General features: G+C 56.8%; 1 protein-coding gene across 4 annotated transcripts in view; it reads right to left on the bottom strand.

Annotated features, from left to right (window-relative positions):
- Window positions 1–22,082, bottom strand: part of LOC122382407 (tight junction protein ZO-1-like) — a 41,387-nt gene extending 19,305 nt beyond the window's left edge. Inside the window, exons 1-2 of one of the 4 annotated variants that reach the window (XM_043367676.1) lie at window positions 21,867–22,082; window positions 1,644–1,816 (exon numbers count right to left, since the gene is read on the bottom strand). In XM_043367676.1, the coding sequence (XP_043223611.1) occupies window positions 1,644–1,816; window positions 21,867–22,076 (383 nt within the window). In that variant the 5' untranslated portion in view covers window positions 22,077–22,082. Of the gene's footprint in view, window positions 1–1,643; window positions 1,817–4,893; window positions 5,300–21,866 lie in introns of those variants that run through there. The other 3 variants (XM_043367677.1, XM_043367678.1, XM_043367679.1) reach the window with 3 other exon arrangements.
- Between the last annotated feature and the right edge of the window lie 310 nt (window positions 22,083–22,392).

Raw genomic sequence — 22,392 nt, forward strand, 5'->3', positions numbered from 1 at the left:
GGAACTTCATTGGAGCCTCAGACCGGCGGCGGCCAGCTCTTCACAGGCTGCATCTTCAACTTTAACATGTAAAGCAACTAAGTGTGTGCCGTAGACATGTGACGTGGCTATGATTGTATATCCAATACATTCAATTGTACCATGATATTTGTGTTTGGATATTGGATATATTTTATTACGGGATGAATGAGTACTAAGTAAATATTCCGAGAGTTGGCCATGTAATAAAACGAATACTGCATGGGGGAGCGGGCAATTGCAAAAATATTGCCCTCTGTAGGTAACGTCACTGTCGCCCTCGGGTGAAGACCAAAACAAGTGCTATTGCCCTCGGCTTCGCCTCGGGCAATAGCACTTGTTCCGGTCTTCACCCTCGGGCGACAGTGACGTCACATCGGGCAATATTTTTTGCTATTGCCCGCTCCCCAATGCAGTATTCACTATTCGTATACTATATGCGTACAGCGTAATCAATACCAATGGCGTAAATTTATAGATACTGAGCATGCAATCAAACAATAAGGGTGTTCTTAGCTCATTAGCCTATAACCTACAAATCTGATTTTTTTTTGTCTCTATAAATACGGTACCGCATACAACACATTAAAGGATAAAAATCACAACAACGGGATAGCCGATTGATAATCGAATCGCAAAGGTGGCCATGTCGAAATACGAGCTAACTATGATTCAGTTGCATGATGGTTAATGTTCGCTCAAATCGCCGACATTCCAGCTGAAATTGATGTTGCTAATCTTGATAGGCATCTGATGCTATCAATCAAAATGATTCGCATTGAGACCAGCGGAGTATGAGTGATGTCTGGCCGGGCAGCTGAGATCGACTTTCAGTTAAGCCTCATAGTTGCAACACGCAACCGATTGGGGTGGGCCAATATTCACACCAGCACCTTGCTAGCGAGCGGAGGGGGCCAACAGCACTCCACTTCGAGCCAAAAGTGGTACGCTCGCCGCTCGGCATTAAATCTTAGCTGAAGTACGAAGCCAAGATGAATACAGCCAAGTGACCTGAAGCAATATCTGGCCAAATCGAATCTATCGTCGACCACGGGTGGATCAGTTTGCCTTTGAAAGTTAATTTTGTCTCACGTCCACATCGACATTTTATCACCCGCAACACAATGCGAGTTCGTCCTAACACACGTCGGCACGAGGACTGTTCCACCAGTCATATCGCTTTACAACGAACCGTGTACGAGATAGCACCACACGGCGACAAAGATAAAAAACCATCGCTTTGGCACGCCCGAAATGTTAGTCGACATTCGCAGTGGGAGGTGGGGCGATGGAATTCAGATACCATGCCGGTCGTGAGAGAGTTTCGGTCAACGGCCGGCCAGACATCCAGGAGTGTCGCCAAGGTGGGGTTTCGAAAGTAATCCTAGAGCGACATTAGGGGTGATGACTGAGAGTTTTACAGTTAAGGTATCATTCACCGGTCTGTCCACTTATGACATGGCGTCTAGGGGATGTTATCCCCAGCAGCGAGTAGAAAAGGAATGACATTGTCACTCCTATGCAGAGGTGACAGTCACTTGACGCTTTTAATTTTGGCAATACTTCAGTGTTATTTTGGGTAGAGGGATGCCTCTCCGGTGCCGTGAGGAGGTTGAGCTACTCACTGTAGTTTTCCCTCGGCCGGGCCGCCTTTGAGCACGTCGGAGATGGCGATGCTGGGGTCGCCGGTGGTGAAGTGCGGGTTGTCGCGTCCGCCGCTGACGGCGATACCGAACCCATAGCCGGGCACGCGGTTCAGCGAGACGTGGTGGTACTCCCAGACGACCCGCTCGCCGCCCTGAGAACAGAGGGAGAGACGGTTCAGCGAGACGTGGTGGTACTCCCAGACGACCCGCTCGCCGCCCTGAGTTCACAGAGGGAAGGGGGACGGTTCAGCGAGACATGGTGGTACTCCCAGACGACTCGGCCTTCTCACCGTCCTGTCGTCACAGAAGGAAACAGAGGTACAGACGACGGGCGAGATAGGTACTGGCCAGGGCACAGACATGAGACAATCACACATTACCAGTTGGACAGACTCATAACAGATACATAGCATTGACAATGCGAACATGATGTGCCATATACCTACATCATTTTGAAGTCAAGACGACACTATAAAAAAGAGACTGTTACTGCAAATTAATCACTTGAAACAGCAGGCCATACGCTGAAGTCGAACTAGAGGCAAGGAGCAAAAGCAGCGCCACACCATGACCGATGACGGACGATGCTGACTAGCGACCAGCCTCCCTCCTCACTCAGTCATCTCCAGTCCCTCCCCCTGACCCAGCGTCGACCCATCGAGTCGCAGGCTCCCAGGCCCGCACGACATCGCCGCAGCTCAAACGCACGCAGATGACAAATGAGAGAAAGTACTACACGAGAATAAATAGGCTCATCAACAGAAGATTACGAACGTCGTGACTGCGCAAAAGACGTTGGTCACGCACAATACGCACACAGTACCGAGTGTTCCGCCCCATCAAACTTTAGACGTCCCCAAAAGAACAAAGGCAAAGGAAGACCAAAAAGGATAAAGGGTCACTGCAGAGAAAGAGCGCAGGGAAAACATGGATAAGGAATGCAAAAAAAAAAACGAATAACACCGATAAAAACAAGCCATTGAATATGTGTCAGTACACCTAACGGTAAAGGAACAAAGGCCTACACAAAACGAACAGTTCGACGTCGAACGCAAGCGTCACCAAACCAAAGGTGTACGACCAAGCAGGGACGAGCACAAGAAGGGATCGTGGATGGGCGTCGGAGGCCTCCACAGCCCTCAGAGGGATGTTTTAAATCCACATCGTCGCCATACCGCGTCCTGACCAGCACCGGCACCCTCAGTTCACCTACATCCATAGGTCGACCATCGGCAGCGGCCTGCGGCGTCGGCTGGCCATAATGATCGCGTTATTAATTCGACCTCCCGCTGTCCCGACGACGGATAGACGGTCCGCCGACGAGCTTTCTCCGCGAACGGTCGTAGTCGCGTGCCAATCGACCGTCGCGGGCGGAAGCGGGGGCGGATGGCGGTACCGTCCTACACGGACGCATTTCGATCTCGTTACAACAATGGATTAGATACGGGATTGGGGATAAGAAAAGGTGTTAAACAGAGCGTGGATCCGCAAGGAAAAGTTCGGGCCAGGGTACTGAATAACCATCCAAGCGGAATCAGCTGAAGGAGGCAGGTGACACTATCCTCTTGTTTCCTATGTAGCACACATACCTACGTCTGTCTCTGACGGTATGTTTTACTACTCCTACAGAGGCCAGCCGAGGGCGGCACCGGCCCGCGGAGCAGCATATGTTATGTAAGTCCCGGTGCGCAGGTGACACTGTCCTCTTGTTTCCTATGTAGCACACATAGTCTGTCTCTGACGGTATGTTTACCTACTCATACAGAGGCCCGCCGAGGGCGGAGTCCGCCTGAGGCGCAGTGTAAGTCCCGGTGCGCCCGCCGTCCTAATGAACCTGTCCCTCTGCCCACGGCGTGCCACAGCGGCCATCATTAACGGCAGGTGACCCAACACAGCACTACACACTACATACAGAAGAATACAGGATGCGGGTCAGAACTTCAAAGAATAGCGGTATGAAGAGGCTTCAGTACCGACATGTCCTGATATCAGTTCATGATATCCCAGTTCACCTTGACTGTTTACACGGCACCCTCTTTTTTGCAGTCTGACATGAAATTATTGGCATTGCTGCACGTTTTATCCGTTTTTGTCGGTCATGGTCTCTAACCCTGAGGCACGCACCACTACTTTCACTCTCGGCATGATGGCACGTGCAGCATGGGACTTTTGTTCCAGGTCGCAGCGGCGGGAGAGGATGACACGATCTGACCCGAGCAAAGGTCAGAGGTCAAAGGTCGGCCGTCAGGGGGTCAGAGCGCGTGACGGGGGCGGAGCTGGCTCATCAGTGGCTCTGCGTGCACCATGGATGATTTAGCGGCGCGGCAAGGAAGATAAATATGAAAGAGCTTTGGTATGAGTAGATCCATAGAACCTTTAGTAGGAGTATGACTATTCTAGGTCAAAATGGGAAGGGAGGGGAGTAGAGATACCAGATCTATATCAAAAACGGGAATTTGGGAAAGTGTAACATTCAACAGTCACCGAACACAATACATTTGGTCTGGAAACGGACAAAGCCAGTCATGGAGCGATAGTTATCGCGGACCATCAGCATTGTTCGTTAGTCGCGGGCGTTTGACTCCAGATAAGACGCTATGGTTCAGCTCCAATCGTTTACGGTGGCTCAGCTGTCGCGAGCTACAGATGCAATCGAATAGAAATTCCGCCTATTCACAGGCAGACTGAGCCTCCTTGAAGAGAGCATAGAAAGTTTAGACGACGATGATGTTGATAACGACAGTGATGATGAAACCTGTCACAGTCCATCAAAATGCGTTGATCATAACTATTTGTGATAGTTAACTCAAAGGTTTAAATAAAGCTCGGGATATTCCTAAGCCAAAAGATGACCACCCGAAAGATAAACGCAACAAACGGACCGACCAACCCAAGACCGAACCGAAAGGGATCAAACTGGATCAAGTCTCATATCTCACTTTAACACTGGACCGGATCCCACACCTTCACGGTGTGATAAATCTGGTCATCTAGTCATGTCCTAACCGGACCATAGTGGAACACTTCTCCTCCTCTCACCGGCTGAACAAAGGGCCGATCTGACTCGAACTGACCGAGCCCTCTTAACTCTCACCTGAGCCTGAACAAGACCGACCGAACAACACACCTCAGAGAGCAGGAACGTAAAGAGACATCACATTCCTCACCTTACTGAGGTCAGCAGGACTGATAACTTATTTTCCCCCACACGAGCCCTCAAATCCCTCACCTGAGCCTGGACTGGGGGCCGGTCGGCGCTGCGTCTCATAACAGCCACACTCGGCATCGCATCCTCGACCGTCCGACTCTATCACACACACTTAGCGCTGAGCGCACTCCACACACACGCAGACGGAGCAGCGAGCGGGCAGTGACCCACCGCGCGCACACACACAGAGCGACGGCAGCGGGCAACGACCTCCGAAAGTCAGTCTAAGATCCACTGGAGCTCCGGTCTACGATCTACCCTCCCAGCCGATACCGCTCACACTGCGCGCTTCCCGCACGAGCCGCACCACTCCCTCCGTCACAGCCGGCCGTCGACGACTCACTATCGGCGGCGCTCTCTGACCTACACCACTGCGGAGCTCCGTCGCGCGCCGCCGAGACTGGCCCGCCGCCGGGCCCAGCTCTCTGGCCGGCGCCGCCCCCAGCCGCAGGTATTTCTCCGGCCCGCAGAGCTGCCTTGGAGAGCTCTAATGTTGGCGGCCGGGGCCGGCAGGATGGTGGGAGAGGAGGCTGCGTGCCGTCATTCGCGCGGCTGGCTGGGTGGCCGGCTCCTGCTGGGAGTGTAGGGCGCCGCTGAGAGGACCGGGTACAATACTGCGGGCCATTGGGCTACCTGGGATATACGAGTATGTAGTCCACATCCCGGGCGGAGAGGGAGTCATCCCCCCGGTACGCAGATCTACCGCTCCGGGGGCGGGGCTCGACCACTCCCGGCCAAGGTGCGCTGATGAGTCGCCGGTACAGCCTCTGCTGGCCGATCGCGGCCCGACGGATACCCAGACTAGCACAGTTGGCCCAGAGATGACTCGCACCAGAGGCCGTATCGGCGTGCGGGCCCCGTTTTTGCCCGATTACGGTGCGGGCGGGCGGTGCCCCTGGCCGTCTGTAGTGCCGCCGTGGGGAGGGACCGTCAATCAGGTCCGACAGTGCCGGCGGGCCGGCCGGCAGCGCCGCTCTGGGGTACTGGAGACCACAGCGCCCGAACAAGAACGCAGTATGGGGATCCAGACAAGGGTGGAGACTGCATCTAGTGAACAGAAACGTATCACCAGTGTCCAGCAATGTAAGGGATGGCGATCGAGTGGAACGGTATTGGCTGCAACTCATTAGACCACTTCACATAACCAATAATTATCCTCATGAGTCACAAAATATCACTCGGTACACACATTCTGATTTTTGAAGGCGCAAGGATCTGGAGACTGCATCAGGTGAACGGTATCTATCACCAAACAAAGGAGACTGCAACGCGCCCAATAGGGAGACTGCATCGCACGACCAGCAGAGTACCACCAATAACGGGTGCACGCCGCACGTCACTCGCGCTTGAATAATCCGCATGCGCTGCATGCACTGATAATTACACCCGCATTCCCGACCCAACAGTATGTAGGTAGGTATATAAATATTAATGCATGCTCGACATTGCCCACTTTCTTCCAGTTCATCGTGCAACTAAATCGCAGCCGATCCTTCAAATAATGTCCACTAAGCCGCATATGGTTGTGTCCTGGGGTGAGGACAGAGGAGGGCGTGACCAAGTCCCACAAACTTCTCGCCGCCCGTCACTATGTCTGCTGTGTCGTGTCCGCGTCAACGCAGCGTCGTGACACGTCGCGCGGCGGTCCAGACGTCGAGAGCTCTCCACGGGGTCCGGCCGCCGACCCGGCCAATGAGTGGTGGATTTCGTCAGCCAGCCGAACGGCGCCGAGCCGCCCGAGGGCTCGGAGGCCGGGTGAAATGGGTCACCGAGAAACATCTGACTGAGCCCACGCACTCGCGGACACAAACACCGCACAGCGCCGGCCTCCCGTGGCGCAGATACCACAATGTATGCTCTCTGGCCCGGGGGCGGGGGATGACGACCAGGCGACTCGGTCGAGCGGCGCCGGCCTTGGTGAGAGAGCACCCACGACCGGCGGTAAATACAGAGGACTATCTCACCACAGCGGAGCGGCGGTCTACGTCACGCATTCCATTCCTTGACTCCGACCCGCGGGGCGGAGATTAGGGGTGAGCTTAGCGTGCAGTTTGCTGATCCGGCCCGAGGGTAGAAGCGCGGCAGCTTGGAGCGCGCTACCCCTCCCTCGCCGCGGGGGTGCCGGAAATACCACACGGAGCGACTCACGAACCGGCCGACTGTGCGCGAGAGCCGACCGGTTCTGTTCACTGGGGCTCTGCCGCAGACCAAAGGCAGAGCGTAGAGCTAGGCGTAAGCTTGGACGGTAAAGCAGCTCCAACCGGATGCATAGAAATATCTGAGTCGGGCTCGGAACCATCATTTCAATGCCCCTCTCACCTCAGATATTTGCACCTCGACCTCTGTCCGCAGATGAGAAGAGTGTGAGGGGCTCGGTCGGCTCTGTAGTGTTCCCATCCCACCATCTGCAGAGTGCAGTGAGGCCGGAGAGTGTTGACACACTGACTGGCTTTGCTGGCCGCACTCCGCTGAGGTAAACACGGCCGTAAAGCAGCTCCAGCCGGCCGGAGCCCGGGTTATTGGTCTGAGGAACAGGACGGCGGAGCCCAGTTATTGGTCGGAGGAGCTTGGTCTGTTTGAGCCGGAGTATTGGTCGGAGGAACACGACAGGCGGAGCCCAGTTATTGGTCGGCTCGGAGCTCGGAGAGGAGCTGATTTAGCGCCGGTCACGGTTCGGACAGTGGGAACGGACGAATACGCTAGGCGGTGCATCAAGCGGACCAATGCTGGTTGAGGCTCCCAGGAGTACATACTAAGCTACGAACACCATGGATTGTTGAAGGTCGAAAAAAGTCAACGATGAATGGCCCTAATTAGGAAACACATGAAAGCTGTAATACAGCCTTTTGCAAATGACACTAAAAAGCTCATCACCCAGTCAATAAAAATTAAACAAGGCTTTTAAAAAATGGCACTAAACAGCACATTACCGAGTCACTTAAAATAAAACAACGCTGCAGCGTCATGAAACCCAGCAATAGTACGTCTCGAGGTAGGGGAGGGGCTGCAGGAAGCTCAGCGGGAGGCGCCCCATCCCCCTCTCTCCTCCAGAATGGGCCTCAACATATGGCGCCGCATGGGAGCCTCATTCACCGACTGACTCACTGACTCGTATAAACTCAGAGACATAACGAACTTACCCGGCGGCGGCGCTGGCGGCGTCTACGCTGTTTAGTCGGATCACGGCGACGCTCTGAATCGTTTACAGAGTGACCTGACCGCGGGCCATCTGTGGCAGGCTGAGAATGACCTGACTTCGGGTCACCTTTGGTACAATGAGAGCGACTTGACTTTGGATGACCGTGACCTTTCACCGGGTCATCTTTGGTAGACTGAGAATGACCTGACTTCGGGTCGCCATCGGTGCCACGCTGACCATGAGCTGACTTCGGGTCACCGTCTTTGCCACGCAGGCCATGACTTGGCCTCAGGTCATCGGTAGCAGCAGACTGGCTGTATCCTTGCCTCTCATTCCGAGCTTTCCTCGGTCTGAATTGACTGGGATTGCGGCCCTTTCCACTGCTCCTGTGACTTTTTCGAGGTAACTCGATGTGATCAGCACCCTTTTGCTGCGTCGGAGCTGAGTGCCCGATCGGACGGTCCTGCTTTCTGGATGCTTCTGGCACGGAATAGCCGGGGATGTCAACACACTGAATTTTGCGGGGATCATAGGTTCTTTCGACTTCTCTCGTACCGGTACAATCTGCGTTATTTGGTGGCCCACTTGTAAATCGTTGGTTGTGTTGCTCAGCATTGGGAAGCCCTTCATCAACCGGTACGCAATGGTTACCATCGCTGACTGATGGAACGGCGTATCCATGAGCTGCTGGACAAATTTGATCAAACTCTACCTCGCTCAGACACGGACCACCCTGAACTGCCCCCGCACTGCGTTGCTCATAGTTTGTATCGTCTGGACTGAGCCCCGGCTCGGGAGCACCGCGTGCAGTCTCCTGGTGAATCCAGCCGATTGCCGTTCGTCCAACATACAAATGATAGACATACGGCTGGTCGCTGACGGTGAGACACGCGTTTTCATTGTGATACGCAGTTCCAGGTTCGGTGGGCTGGTTTCTGTCCATAGATTGGTGGTGCACGTAATTTTCGCACTGTCCACACACTCCCTCTGCTTCACAACAGTCTCTGTCCCGATCGCGATGTGGTTCACCATCGCACAAGTCCGTTGCCATATTTGGACCCGTCTCCGAGCCGAGAACATCTCCACCAACTGGACACTTGATCATTAAATCTGCATTCACCTCAGTCTGAGGACATGCTTCGGTCTCTCGGCAGTCACCAGTAGTGCTCTCCAGCTCACCGTTCTGGGTATCGATGTTGGCAGACATGGGATCCCTCCTGCCACTGGCTCCAGTTTCTTCCTGAGACACAGACAAGCTATCAGCGTACACCTGGGTGAGCAATGTCTGGCTTGGGTGAGGACTGATGCTCCAATAAACCGTATCAGACTCTTCATTCTGGCCATAATCATGCTCCCGTTGAACATAATCGTGTTTTTGCACTGTAAAACGAAAATAACAACCATCTTCGAGGTCAATTTCTCGCCTCGATCCTGGCTGACTCCAGTGCGGGTTGTGAGCGGTGTGTGCTGCATCGTATCTTATCTGTCCGTAGCCCGCGGTCGGTGCTGGTGTCCGCAGTTCCCCGCGTTGATCGTTGCTTCCACAACAGTCCCCAGGCTCCTGTCCGAAGCCCTGTTCCAAATTCATCTGCTCAGCATCATCTCTATGCTGTGAGTGTTGGTCACACTCCCGTTCCGCTCCTTGGTTATCCCCTGTCTCGGGCTCACGCCTCTGGCTGTCCAACTCAGTCGCTCTCCCAGTGCCAGGCCGACCATCGGCGTATCCCGACGTGGGGTCAGATCGCGTGCGGCTGACCTGACGTGACCTCAGGCGCCGCTTCTGCTTATCGTCTTGTCTCGGCTGCGCTGTAGTCAGTTCTCCACTCCTCTGACGAGCGCCCTCCTCTGCTGGCAGCAGGCACGGAGTTTGGCGACAGCGGTGGTCCTTGTCGGCAGTTTCCTCCGAATGTGTCTCGACAGGCTGCCGTCGGGAACGGCTGCGTCTGGGTTGCGCCGGCGTCGGTCGCTGCCGCTGACGACGACGCTCCTTGGTCCGCGGGGTGTCTGCCAAGACCGGTGTCCGCTCCCCCGAGCACTGAACTATAGCTCTCAGCCGGCGCAGCCATCCGGCAGGTAGCCGGACTGCTCCGCCACACAACAGACCTGCCCTTCTGCGCCGGGAGGACGGCCGGTCGGCCCGGACGGCCCCGGGCGCCGGCCGACCCCGTACCGGACACCGTGCCAGCGCGGCGACACAGCGGGTAACGGAGCTATCACCAGCGACACCTCCCACAGAGCGGGCCGGAGAGACACCACAGGCACGCTCACCAGTCGGCACCAGCACTCGCACTTCTCCCGGTTTGTATAACGTAACAACAGTCGCTAGTGGCTAGATGCACCCCTCACTCCTACTAGCGGCACGGCACACAGTGGCACAGGTCAGTCCGAGTCCCCGCTGCCGACTGGTGACCTGGGAGGGCTGGAGGATACCGGAGCCGCGCTGCACCGCCCCCAGCCGAGACCGACCCAGAACGGCCGACACCCAAACCGGCTGGGGCTGTCAAAACACGCCACCAGCTGCCGCCGCCGCCGCAGCCCGTCGTAAGCGTTAGACTACTGGCAGTGCTCGCATGAGTATAACACAGATATGTAAAAGGCATGCAGCTGCAACTGTCAGGTCATTTTTAGCAAATTTTGAGTTTTCCCGAGGACGACATTAGCCAAAGTGATCGACAATCGGCCCAGGCATAGCGGGGAGCAAACGCTTCCGCTCTGTTCCAGGCTCACCGCGCAGAACGGAGCACACATGTGCGGCACACATGCCGCCGTGCACGGTGCCGGCCGTCCCAATAACAAACACAGATCCCGTGCAGCGGAGGGAGCGACTACATAGTGCAGAGCCGCCCGCCTAGCAGAACTCAGAGCGAAACATCGCTGCGCAGGGGACCAGCGCGGCGCTTCAGTGTGTTTGACCGTCGCGGTATGTCACCGACGGTTCAAATCAAACAGGCCGCTCGTCGTTCATGGAACGGTCTGTCGTCGGCGCCTGTCTTCAGGATAAATCAGTCGCGGCGCTGACATCTATCACCGCTCAGCGTCTTTCCGGAAATCGTTTTACACCTGCTGTTTGACGTGGTGCGCCGCCGTCGCGGCTGAGGCTGTAAATCGTTCCGCTCGGGCTCCTCGCTTCCATAGGAGGCGGTACGGTGGCTGCGTCGGACTCCAGCGGTGATTCAAGCTGAGACTGCGAGCAGTCAAAGAGCAGATGTGGAATGGTCTGTGATTGACTGTTGGACAGCGTGGGACGGGGACGGCGGCGGGAGACCGGCGGACACAGTACAGTTCACTGGAACGGTCCATCTCAGATAGAATAACACACAGTAGACCACGGGATGAAATTAAATATCCAAATACCAATGTAGGCCCATGGTCAGCAGACCTCATACCGTCTGCTGACGGTGCATCACACTAACTAACCTATATGGGAATAAGTTGCCATTCGCAGGAACAGAGCTTAGCATTGACCGTTGACTCGTTCAGACGCAGGCTGGCACCGTCTATATCGCTCGTTGAGCCGTCAGCGACTCAGAAAGCGCTCCGGCACGACAGGCTTAGTAAGGCTGAGACTTGTAGGTGCCCGGTAACTTGTAGGTGACCTCTGCAGACTGCGGATCACTATTTTGGTGTACCAGCACGGCACGACGTCGGAACGGTGTGATACACATTACACACCAGCTCATCATCTAGCCACGAGGGGTCATCGGACTCAGCAAGATTCTTGCAGCTGGACGGACAAGACACTTCCGCCGGGAAAGCGACTGATGGTTCCGCTGAAAAGAGTGCGAGATGGTTCCGCCAGACAACGCCTCCATTGAGAGATCGCTGATAGTTCCAACGAGGGGTAATGAAGATTAGGCCAGGATTCTGTTGAAAGACAATAATGAAGTCGGAGAAAATGTTATGACTCCATCTCTACCGCGGCAGTAGCATCATTTACAGCGGCATTATTCTCACGCATCAGTTGCCCAAGTATCAGTTATCCGATCAGTTCCCTCCGACCAGTTCTCGATAGCAGTAAACGGTGCGGCTGTTTACCGAGTGTGTACCGTCAAACAGACTGACCGTTGGTCTCCTTTATCCCTCCCTCTATCTCCCCCTCCCCTCCTCTGCTCCGTCCGTCGACCGGCCGCGTCCGATCGCTGAATGAGTCCAGATTGGGTAAGCTCGTTGACTTAGCGTCTGGAAATGAACGACTTCCGCGCGTCAGACGGAGCAGAGCGGAGGAAACAGACCGGCCCGACTCCGGCGGAACGGACCAGACGGGACCAGATGGTCTCCTAATTCGCAGCAGGTGGCGGTGCTTCGGTGCGCTATGGAGGAGCGGAGATTCGGTACAGGGAGCTGCGGGTGTTGTCCGGTGTTGGTGATTGGAGTCCGGACCTGGGTCCGTCCCAGACTACAGAGCAATGACACCGGGCAGTGGACATTCACCTTGCAGCCCCACGGCGCGGAAACCTGTTTCGTCTGTCACACAACAGTCCACACCATGCAGCCATAATATTGCTGGCCGGCTAAGTTCTGACCTCGATCTGGGACAACCTATCGGTCCGCCGACCACGGTGGGTCAGTTCTGTCAATCCTTTGAGCGGAGACGGGGATGGGAAATGGGGACGGGATACGAGAGGACGAAAAGATGGGATGGAAAATGGTGATAAGAGATGGGGGTCGTTATAGCGGACAGCATGGAAAAGGGGACGGAGACCGACGGAAGACGGAAGAAGAGAGACGGGGACGATTGATGAAGAGACAGCCGTGAATCTTATTGACCAGAAGGGGAGAGTAAAGGTAAGAGGAAGTGCGATGGGAGAAGGAGGACCCGGGACACGCACGGGGACAGAGAAGGGCCGGGTGACGGAAGGAGGGCAGAGGACGGAGGAACGGGAGTCAGCGGACGGGACTTGCTGAGCCAACAGATAAGGCCAGCCTCTCCGTGGCGGTCGGTCGGCCGCCAGCTCGGCCATTGGGCGGACACAGAGCGCGGGCCAGGCGGTGATGGATTGGTCCGACGACCTATCGACGTCCCGACACCAGACCTATCGACGCCCGGACACGGACCTATCGATGGGCGGCGCCCTATCGATAATGAGGCAGCGATACATATCCAATAGTCGGCGAACACAGACCGGTAGGAGGCGACTGATCTCGGCACCGGAACGGACACAGATGAGGGAGTGGTGGGGCCGACTCGGGGTGACGGACGAGGATCGGGACTGGAGCTGGGCCTAAGGGCCGCAGACTTTGAAAAAAGCGCTGGTAAGTGCGGAGCTTGATAGAAGTCACGGGTGGAGAATGTTTGAAAAAGTTACCCCGGCCGGCGACCGAAAGTCAGAAAGACGATGATGCTCAAATATTTGTCAACGGTTATCAACAAACCCCTAGGATGTCTGCCGTTTGTACGTTTTTAGGGAAAACTGCTGCACGCAGGTGCGGAAGATTTCGTAATTATAACAACAATTTTGCAACACGCCTTAAAATTTCGGACGCATTTTCGAATGGAGACAGCTTTTAGGATTTGCAAAAGTGGAAAAAGTTACCCCGGCCGCGCCGGGGTCGGCTGAAAGTTACCCGGCCACGGCCGGGGTGGCCGGGGCCGGTTCTCCACCCATGATAGAAGTGCTATTTCGACGCATTGCGCGTAAATGTTTCCCCTGCTTTACAATTTTGTGAAACGCCATTAGTGATCAATAAAAGGTGGATGTCTCTATAGATTAAATTCCAGACACCAGAGGCCTATACCAGCCTTCTGAGAGCCCATGCTAACCTGAGAGGAGAGCTGTCCAGACAGACCAGACTCCAGACCTCTGCGGTCCCCGCAGATTCTCCGGCGCTGAGCCCGCTGCCTACCTACTGAAAGATTTTCTCATAAGCAGCACACTGTGTTTTTCTCCAAGCTCCCATGAGCAGAGAGCTCCACTTAATCAAACTGGCCCACAGCAGAAGCAAATAGGTTCCAACCCGACCAGCCAGTTCATCACAGCTCCTCACCCGAGCTATGAGCAAGAGCCAGAGGAAGGGCTCTCAGTTCACCTAGCGGCCAGCTCCCACAATACAGCTTACAACTACAGAAGATAGGTGGCAGCTTGGGCGCCCCAGGCTCATAGACCCGAGGTCGATGTGCCGTCACGGCGCAGACGCGCGTGTGAATGAGCGTGCGCCGATAATTATTAGATAAACAGACGCCAGCGTCCGACTCCCATGTATCATTCATCGGCAGAGCACATGCTTGCGCAAACTGCGAGGCGTTGCTGACTTCATTAGTGGATAATTGGCAGCCGGCATCGATTGCGTGCTAAATGGTGACGAAGTAGGTAGGGTAGGTAGGTATTGCAGAGACTAGTATGAGGTTGTCTCAAAGCAAATGGGTACTAGGGATAGTATTAGTGGAAACACTACGCAGCGGGCAGCGGCACTGGACTAATTCGGATTTCGTCGGGGCACACAAAACGTTAAAATTAAACACAGGAAGACGAGGTGATATAAAAGAGACGTTATCCGGGCTGTCAAATAAAGAGGACGCGGTAAGAAGCGGACAATGAGAGCTCGGGGAACAATGGTGGTCGGCAGCATCAAACGACAGCGACTTATGGCCGCCACCGCTGTCTCTCAAGGCTAGTTTGTGTGGCCGGAGGCGGGGAGAAAGTTAAGACCGGCACGAACAAGGCGGCTACTCCGCGGTCGGCCGGTGTGGATCAGCCGGTCTCAGCTCGGATAGAGATGGACAGAGTGCCACTGGCGGCGGGAGAGGGTCGACCGCTGAGCCATAGCCTGGGTCACGTCACGCCCCCACTTCGTGATCAGAAGCCGTAGGCTAACCAACCACAGTCGAGCCCCGTCTGCACCCGACGCATGTCGGCAGCACCCGACACATCTCGGACGGATGACGTGCGCGGCTGACACATCTGACACGAACTGCGGGTGAATCTGACACCCCTCTGACACCCCTCCCCTGACACAGCTAGGAGGATGGATCTGACACCCCTCCCCCTGACACAGCTGAGGGTGGATCTGACAAACCACCTCCCCCTGACACAGCTAGGAGGATGGATCTGACACCCCCCTGACACGGCTGAGGTTGGATCTGACACCCCCTCCCCCTGACACGGCTGAGGGTAAATCTGACACCCCCCCCCCTCTCTGACACGGCTGAGGTCAGCGCCGCCGCCGCCGCCGCCGCCGCCGCCGGCGCCGCTGGGTCCATCTGCCGATTGGCTGTGATCCAGCGCCATCGGCTCGACGCCGAGATACTGCCCGAGCGGCACGGTGGTGGTGACACGCGGCCAAGACTGCAGGTCACTGAGGCGGAGGGGAGGGGCTGCTCGAAACGTGTCGTCCGCCCGGAAGGCGGAGGTGTCATCTCAACCCATGGTGATCCTGGATTCTGCGTATTGAGTAGGTGAGCAAGTGCGTTGCAAGTGCGTAGCGATGCAAGTGCACGCCCACACTGGACAGAGGGACATCAGACATTACCATCACGGTTTCACAGCAGGTCGGCAGAGTTCGGGATCCCTATTCTCCAGCCGGTGGGACCGGTCTCACGCCCCCAGTCACAACCGATCACATGGACCCAGACAACCCAGACCGGTCACACGGCCCCAGACACACCCCTCACCGCTGTGCTTCGGCCGTAACCAGCTCAATAGTCCCTGCTCCAGCGTCCGGCCCGCCGAGAGCCAAGTCAACTGATGAATGGATGGCCGACGTTCTTCGAACCGGGTCAGAGCTGATGTTTTATTTAAGCCGTAGCGCCTGATAAGGACGGGGCATGCACGATCAGGGAGAGGGCAACAGCTTGTCTAGATTCAGGTTTATTTTGGTACACTCGTACTTGGTTGCTGCCTTAGAATAAAGCGACAAAAGCAAACAGTGGCTGCATGCAATATGCATGCACATGAGAAAGCCCGATCACAAAGCAGATGTCTGCACAACGACCTATTTTCGTGATGATAACATATGTAGAGGGACAAATCTCTATGAAAGTACAACGCATCACGAATGCAGGACTTCTAGCAAGTGCACATGACGATAAAGCACGAAAACAAGGACGAGAAAAGATCCACGAGAGGATAGGAGAGGAAATGACAATATCGTGATGGGCACTGAGAGACGGGGTGTTGTAAAATAAGCCAGTTAGGAGTTAGGCCCGACGAAGTAAACTGAAAGTAATGCAGCCAGATTGCAGAAGTGCAGATGCCAACCATGCACCGTGAAAGAATGGATGATGGTCAATGGTCATGTATTACCAACGGGAGGGAGAAAGTAGTCAGGAACATCAGTCGGGGAGAAAGGCAGAAGTTACTGAGAGCATTCAATGAGAGTGGTTGGACCGGTGCCGCGGGCGGATTGCGGCTGGTCAGACTGTGCCGCCAGGCGATACCGGTAACACCTGGGCGGACAGGCGATCATATGGAGCCAATCCCACCCACTCTTCATCTCCAGACTAGACGGGCCGAACGGTGAGGTCACTGGAAGCAGTGTGACGTCATCTGGAGCAGTGTGACGACCCAGAAGAGGGAACGTGCTAGAATCCAGGGCACTGAACGGCTTTGGCAGTGCTGATGAGAGGGTAGGTAAATAGGTGTAACCTCAAGAGATAGACCGTTGAGACTCTCGGTGCAGAGTAAATCTGATGACACCTTCATGGAGGCGAGATGGAGACGAGATGCCCTTCACCGACATCATGTGCCTTCTCTCAGACTGAGAGCCGACGCCGTTAAATACATCACGATATAAATATTTATGTTACCAGTTCTAGCCAGCGGTCCGCCAAAGTCATGACCCAAACATTTACCTTACTCCGTTCATTATTTTGTTTGGAGCCGCAGCCTATAAACTCCCCGAAAGTCGTGTTGCAGGTTTCGTCACCCTGCAGGCGCGGCGGTGAGAGGGAGGGAGGGGGGAGAGAGTAGGGGAGGTGACTGATGGCAGCAGGCCGTGCACGGGGGCTGTTGACACCGTCCGTACCCCGCCCGGGAGCGGCGTCTTTCGGTGAGTACAGAGCCTGTCAGCAGTTACAGCAGCCCCCTCTGTCACCAGGGCGGGGTCTCAGGGGTCGCCAGACCCAGTCACCAGTCCATGTGTCACCGGGCCCGTAAAGACACGCGCCGTAGACAATAAGCATCGCTCCTGAGCCGCACCGCCCGTCACCGACTCACAACAATCGGGACAGCAGATAGTATCAGACAAACAGACAACCGCAGTCGTGCCTGGCGCTGAGATGCAGGCTGCAAAATGTTCATTTTGTAGCGGTGGAGTTGATTGAGATCGTCTGTTGTGCAGCCGGGCGAGGAGGGGGCGCCGTCGAGGTCCGTCGACTGTGTCCGAGACGCTGACCACGGCCCATGGCCACTAGCGGCGCCGGCTGGCTTTGTTCGTCAGTTACTGACCAGAGTGACAGCAGCGTCCCGGGGGAATGAGCTATGGTAGCGGTCCGCCGGCGAGCGGTCACTCATCCATCTAACTGGAGTATAAACACAGACGACCGACCACGGGCCGTCTCCTGACCGCTCTTGAAGTACCGACAAATGGATGCTCCTAGTGAGCCCAACTGGAGACTAGTGAGCCAATTGGACCCTTTGTAAGCCACTAGCGACTCGCGACCTCAGACTAGGACCAATTTCGAATCGTGAGCTCAGACTGCAGGACCCTGACTCGTGAGCTCCGACTGGGACCACTGCACTGGCGACTCATGAGTTCTACCTGAGACCACTAGCGACTCGTGAGTTCCGTCCGAGGCCAAACAAATGGCAACTCGTGAGCCTAAAATGAAACCTTTAGCTACCCGTGAGTTCTGCCTGGGACCACTGAGAATTCGTGCCGTGTCTGCCTGGAACCACTGGCGACCCTGGGACCCGCGCCGGGCGGCCGCCGCGCCGCGGACGGCGATTTTCGCCGGCGACTCTCACGGTCCCCGTTACCTAGACCGCAGTGTGACCCGTGCGGACGGCGCGGCGTGACCACCGTCACGGTCGGCCGCGTGACGCGTGACCTCGCGTAATGACCGCCGCTGACCGCTGGTATGACCGTCGGGGACTGGCGCCGGGCCTGGGGCTGCCGGTTAGACGGAGGGCGTGAGACCGCTGCCGCGCTGTTGTGGACTGTCGCACTGCGCAGTGTACTGTTTCTCAGCCGAGCACAGTCCGCCGGTCCCCAACGGCGGCTCACAAGGCGCTCCCTCAGCGACGCAGAGTGTTTTGGAGCTCCGAGACGAGGCGGCGACAAGAGGCGTCAAGGGCCGCCGCGTGCCTTTGTGGTCGACGAGAGCAAATATCCGGCCGTCTCGGCGAGGCGCGCCGGGAGACGCTCTGACATGTTTACCACACACCGGTGCCGCTCGAATGTCATCAAACAGCGGCGTGCGGAAATCATCCGGCTGGTAAACAGAGGTGCCACCTCTGCCGGCGCACCGGGCGGGCGCTAGGCGGCCCTCCACCCTCACCCGTCTGCGCCCCAGCTGTCCGCGCCGCGCCGCGCCGCCGTCAGCAAAACATTCCGGCCAATTGATACCGGCGCTAACGGGCCGATAAAGTCGCCAGCCGCCAGGATCAAATTCAAGGCCGCTTCAATTTACGTCCAAAGTTTTGGCATGTTCGGGATGGGTGAGCTATCATCGACCGCCCACGGGGTGCGAAGTTGGGCGGCGCGGCGGCCGCAACTTACAGAAAGGCGCTATACATAGTCAATGGTTGGTGGCGGCGCGGCGGGCCAGACGGTGGGAGACGTTCGCAGTAAACCGCGGGTCTGGTCGGGTCAGTAGTCACAAAACGATAAAGATCTTTCGGCAGGCAATCCGATCGGTAGCAACGGAAGGGGCAATGAAGGCAGCTTTGGTAGCCGCGGTGGTAGCGGCTCGCTAGCGATGGCGTTAGCCGCGGTGGTAGCGGCCCTGCGGCGGTCGACTGTGTATCGATTCGCGGCCAGCCGACACCCGGTTACCGCCGCCGGAGAGACGCCCCCAGAGACGGCCGGCCAGCCGACACCGAGCGCCGGCGCCGCGCTCCCAGCTAGGGACGTGCCGCGGCGTGCGGGCGCCTTCCTTCCTCCCCGACAGAGTGGCGAGCCGCGGCCAATCCTCCATCCCCAGACCAATCCTCCCTCCCTCCCCGCCGGGCCGTCACGCCTCCCCTCCTCCCCTGCGTGTCCCGCGGTGTTGGCGTAGCGCGGTGGGTTTTTGTCTGCTCGGCGGGCGCGGCACAAGGAGGGGAAGGGAGCCGATACCGTCCGGACGTGACACGCCGGCCGGTCGGCGCGCCCGGAGCGCCAAGACCCCACCCGGAGTGTCCGGACCCCGCCCGGAGTGCCCGGAGCCGCCGCCGGCGCCAGCCACGTCTGCCACGCCTGACAGGTGATAATTCTACCTGAGAAGGGAGCGCGGTGTCGGAGAGGTCGCTGCCCGGAGGCATGGTAACGCACTGTCGACCCCGGAAAGTCGCGTTTTCGTGCTACAGTCAGAATAGTGCGACTGTGGACGTTAGAATCAGAGGTGCTGACTGTAGGGCGTAGGCAGACGGCAGAATCCCCAGCCGACTGCTTGGAGAAAAGCCTCTCCTCTGACCTTTCGACAGCGCAAATCAAGTCCGCGCCGCCCTATTCCGCATACGCCCAGAACACGGAACTGAGACGGCTGGTCGACCTGTCCGACGGCAGACTGAAGCCGCGTGGGCCGGACCGGTCGGGTGCTGTTCTCGTAACCCGTCCGCTCGTCCGGCGCCGTCTGAGGCGGTGAATCAGAGCCGGGCGCGGCCACATCATATCCAATCACTGAGGTCCGTCGTGGTCGAACGGTCAAACACGGAAGGGTTGGCGTCCGGATCGGGTACCGCTACCTGCACCCGATCCTGCCACACCCGTACCTGGCTCGCTTCTGTCGGGGTCTGACTCTGAGTCCCCTCCCCAAACCCCGTATCGACTGTCCCGACCCGGGCGCGGCGGACTCAGTGTCCCCTCCCCATCCCATCCCCACTGTCCCTGGCCCCGTGTCCGTCCCGTCCCGTCCTGTCCTGTCTGTCCTCAGTAAACACCGGGTCCCCACTCTGCGGTCCCGACATGCCACCACGAACCGTCCCCGCGGACTGGATTTGTGCCCACTGTCCCCGGATCCTATGCCTGTCCGTCCTGTCCTGTCCGTCCCCCGTAAACACAGAGACTCTCTCTGCGGTCCCGACATGCCACCACGGACCGTGGAGCCGTCCGTCACCGTCCCGGGAGAGCTGTCACCGCCGCGCGACGGCTTAAAACCTCAGCCCAGATGGACCGCACCGAGGCATTCGCCGAAATGGGCCATTTGGACCGCGGCAAAAACAAGTACAGCTCATTTAAGTCGGTATCGTGGTAGCCAGTATGAAATCATGCTGCCCGAGGTCTTCATCAAGTCACGCCATAAATTGACAGGTCTCGGAGATAGGTACTGAAGACTAAAGAGCGGCTTTTATTTTATGAAGCTGTCATGGACTTGGTGGTCAGCTCTGAGGTTAGCATCAGTGTGGTCAATAGCGAGAATTCATGAGATCGGTTAGCAGAGCCACAAAAATCTTCATATTGCAATCGCATGCACTAAATTCAACGTAAAACCAACACCTGGGCCCATTCGTTAGTAGCACTACTTGTTAAGCACGTCATTATGCAACTGTATGTATAATTGTACTGGTGTTGGCAACCACAAGTATGCATTCGCATTAATGGACCGATTCCTGGCAGCGTGAGGATACTATCAACGATGGACTTCATGCAAGCAAAACCTTGTGCATTCAAAGGCAGTTTACCGAAGCAAAACTTCAGCCAATTCTGGCAAATCTTAGTCACGCCACTTGACGAGATTGAGTACAGGTTAATTCCAAGTGTAAATGAACCACTTCAATTAAGCTAACTGCGGTCGGTGACTGTTTCAACACAAAGTTGCCGTAAGTAGCTCAGGAGTTCCACGGCCTGCCTCTAGTCTTGTTTGCCGCGCCTGTCGGCTGCCTCTTATTCTGTAGCTGCGTTGCGTCGGGGGCATTCCAGCGGAGGCCGGTCGACGGTCGGAGCCCTGCCACGTGGGCGGTTTTCCCAGGTCTCCGAGGGCCCCGGGCAGGTGAGCCGGCCGCGGCGGGGGCGGGGGCGGGGGCGGCACTGATGGAGACGGCAGCTGGCGCCGCCCCCGGCCAGAGCCATCACTCCGCGCGGCGCCCGCCGCCATCGGTCCAATTTGAATCGGTAATCCGGCCACAGCCCAGCCGACGGCCACGGAAAAACGACGGCCCCGGGCGGATCCCACGGCGCGGGAGGTGCAGCGCTGCCGATAGTCGGGCAGGTGGGCCTGAGATGGAGAGGGGCTAGGGCTGGGGCGGGGCTAAGGCAGGGGTTGGAGCAGAACTGGAGCAGGATAGAAGACGCTTGGGCTCCATGCCGTGGCATGTGTGGGCAGGGCTGAAGTGCAGATGAGGCAAACGCTGGAAAGTTCGTTTGGAAGAGACTGAACGAAGACTGAAGACCGTGGAGGACGGCTTCTGACAGCAGCCCACCAGCGGGAGTTATCGATTTATCCGACACCTACGAGTGGTCTCGTCCAACGGTCTTCGACCAGCACAACTTCCCGACCAGCACCGACCACTGATCCTCGGCCAGCAGTCAGCACTGGTTCCCCGCCAGCACTGACAACCAGGGATGCGGAGCCGTGAAAATTTCAGACGGCTCCGGCTCCGGCTCCGGAGAAAAAAAATCGGCTCCAGCTCCGGCTCCGGCTCCGGGTGAAATGTCATGGCGGCTCCGGCTCCAGCTCCGAGTAAAATGGTCCGGCTCTGGCTCCAGCTCCGGCTCCGGCTCCGCACCCCTGCTGACCAGTGATCTTCACCGGTCGTCAAGACTAACCACAGGTACTCACCAGTTCCTCGGTGACGGGCTCTTCGAGCACCTCGGTGAGCCGCTCCTCAGAGATCTCGCTGCCGCCGCCGCTGCCAGCCGTGCTGCTACCGCCGGCGGCGCCCTGCTGCTGGGGCGACTGGCGCGAGCTGGAGAGCAGCTCCAGGTAGCTGGGCGGACCGCCCCCGCCGTCCCCGTCCGGGGGCTCCGGAGGCAGCGGGCTATCGTTCATGTTCAGCTCCCTGAGAACGATAAGGGAGGGGCTGTCAGGGGGAGGCTTCGCTACAACTGAGTTTCTCAGCAGTTCGCAATGCAGGCTGAAGCGATGATCAGTCGCATTCAAACATGAAATCGTAGTAGTAGCTAAACTGGCATTCGTATGCTTGCAAGATTCACTCTCAAGTCCCAGCCATGAAGAATCACATAAATTTATTAGGTTTAATAATAGTGAGCTCACTGCTCAAACCAAGAATGAACAAAACGATTCATCAAATGCTTTATAGTGCCGTTCTTTTCCCGAACCCCATAATGAACAGCATGGTCCATAA

This window comes from Amphibalanus amphitrite, unplaced genomic scaffold (assembly GCF_019059575.1).
Source record: "Amphibalanus amphitrite isolate SeventyFive unplaced genomic scaffold, NRLGWU_Aamphi_draft 000139F_arrow, whole genome shotgun sequence".
Taxonomy (NCBI): Eukaryota; Metazoa; Arthropoda; class Thecostraca; order Balanomorpha; family Balanidae; genus Amphibalanus; species Amphibalanus amphitrite.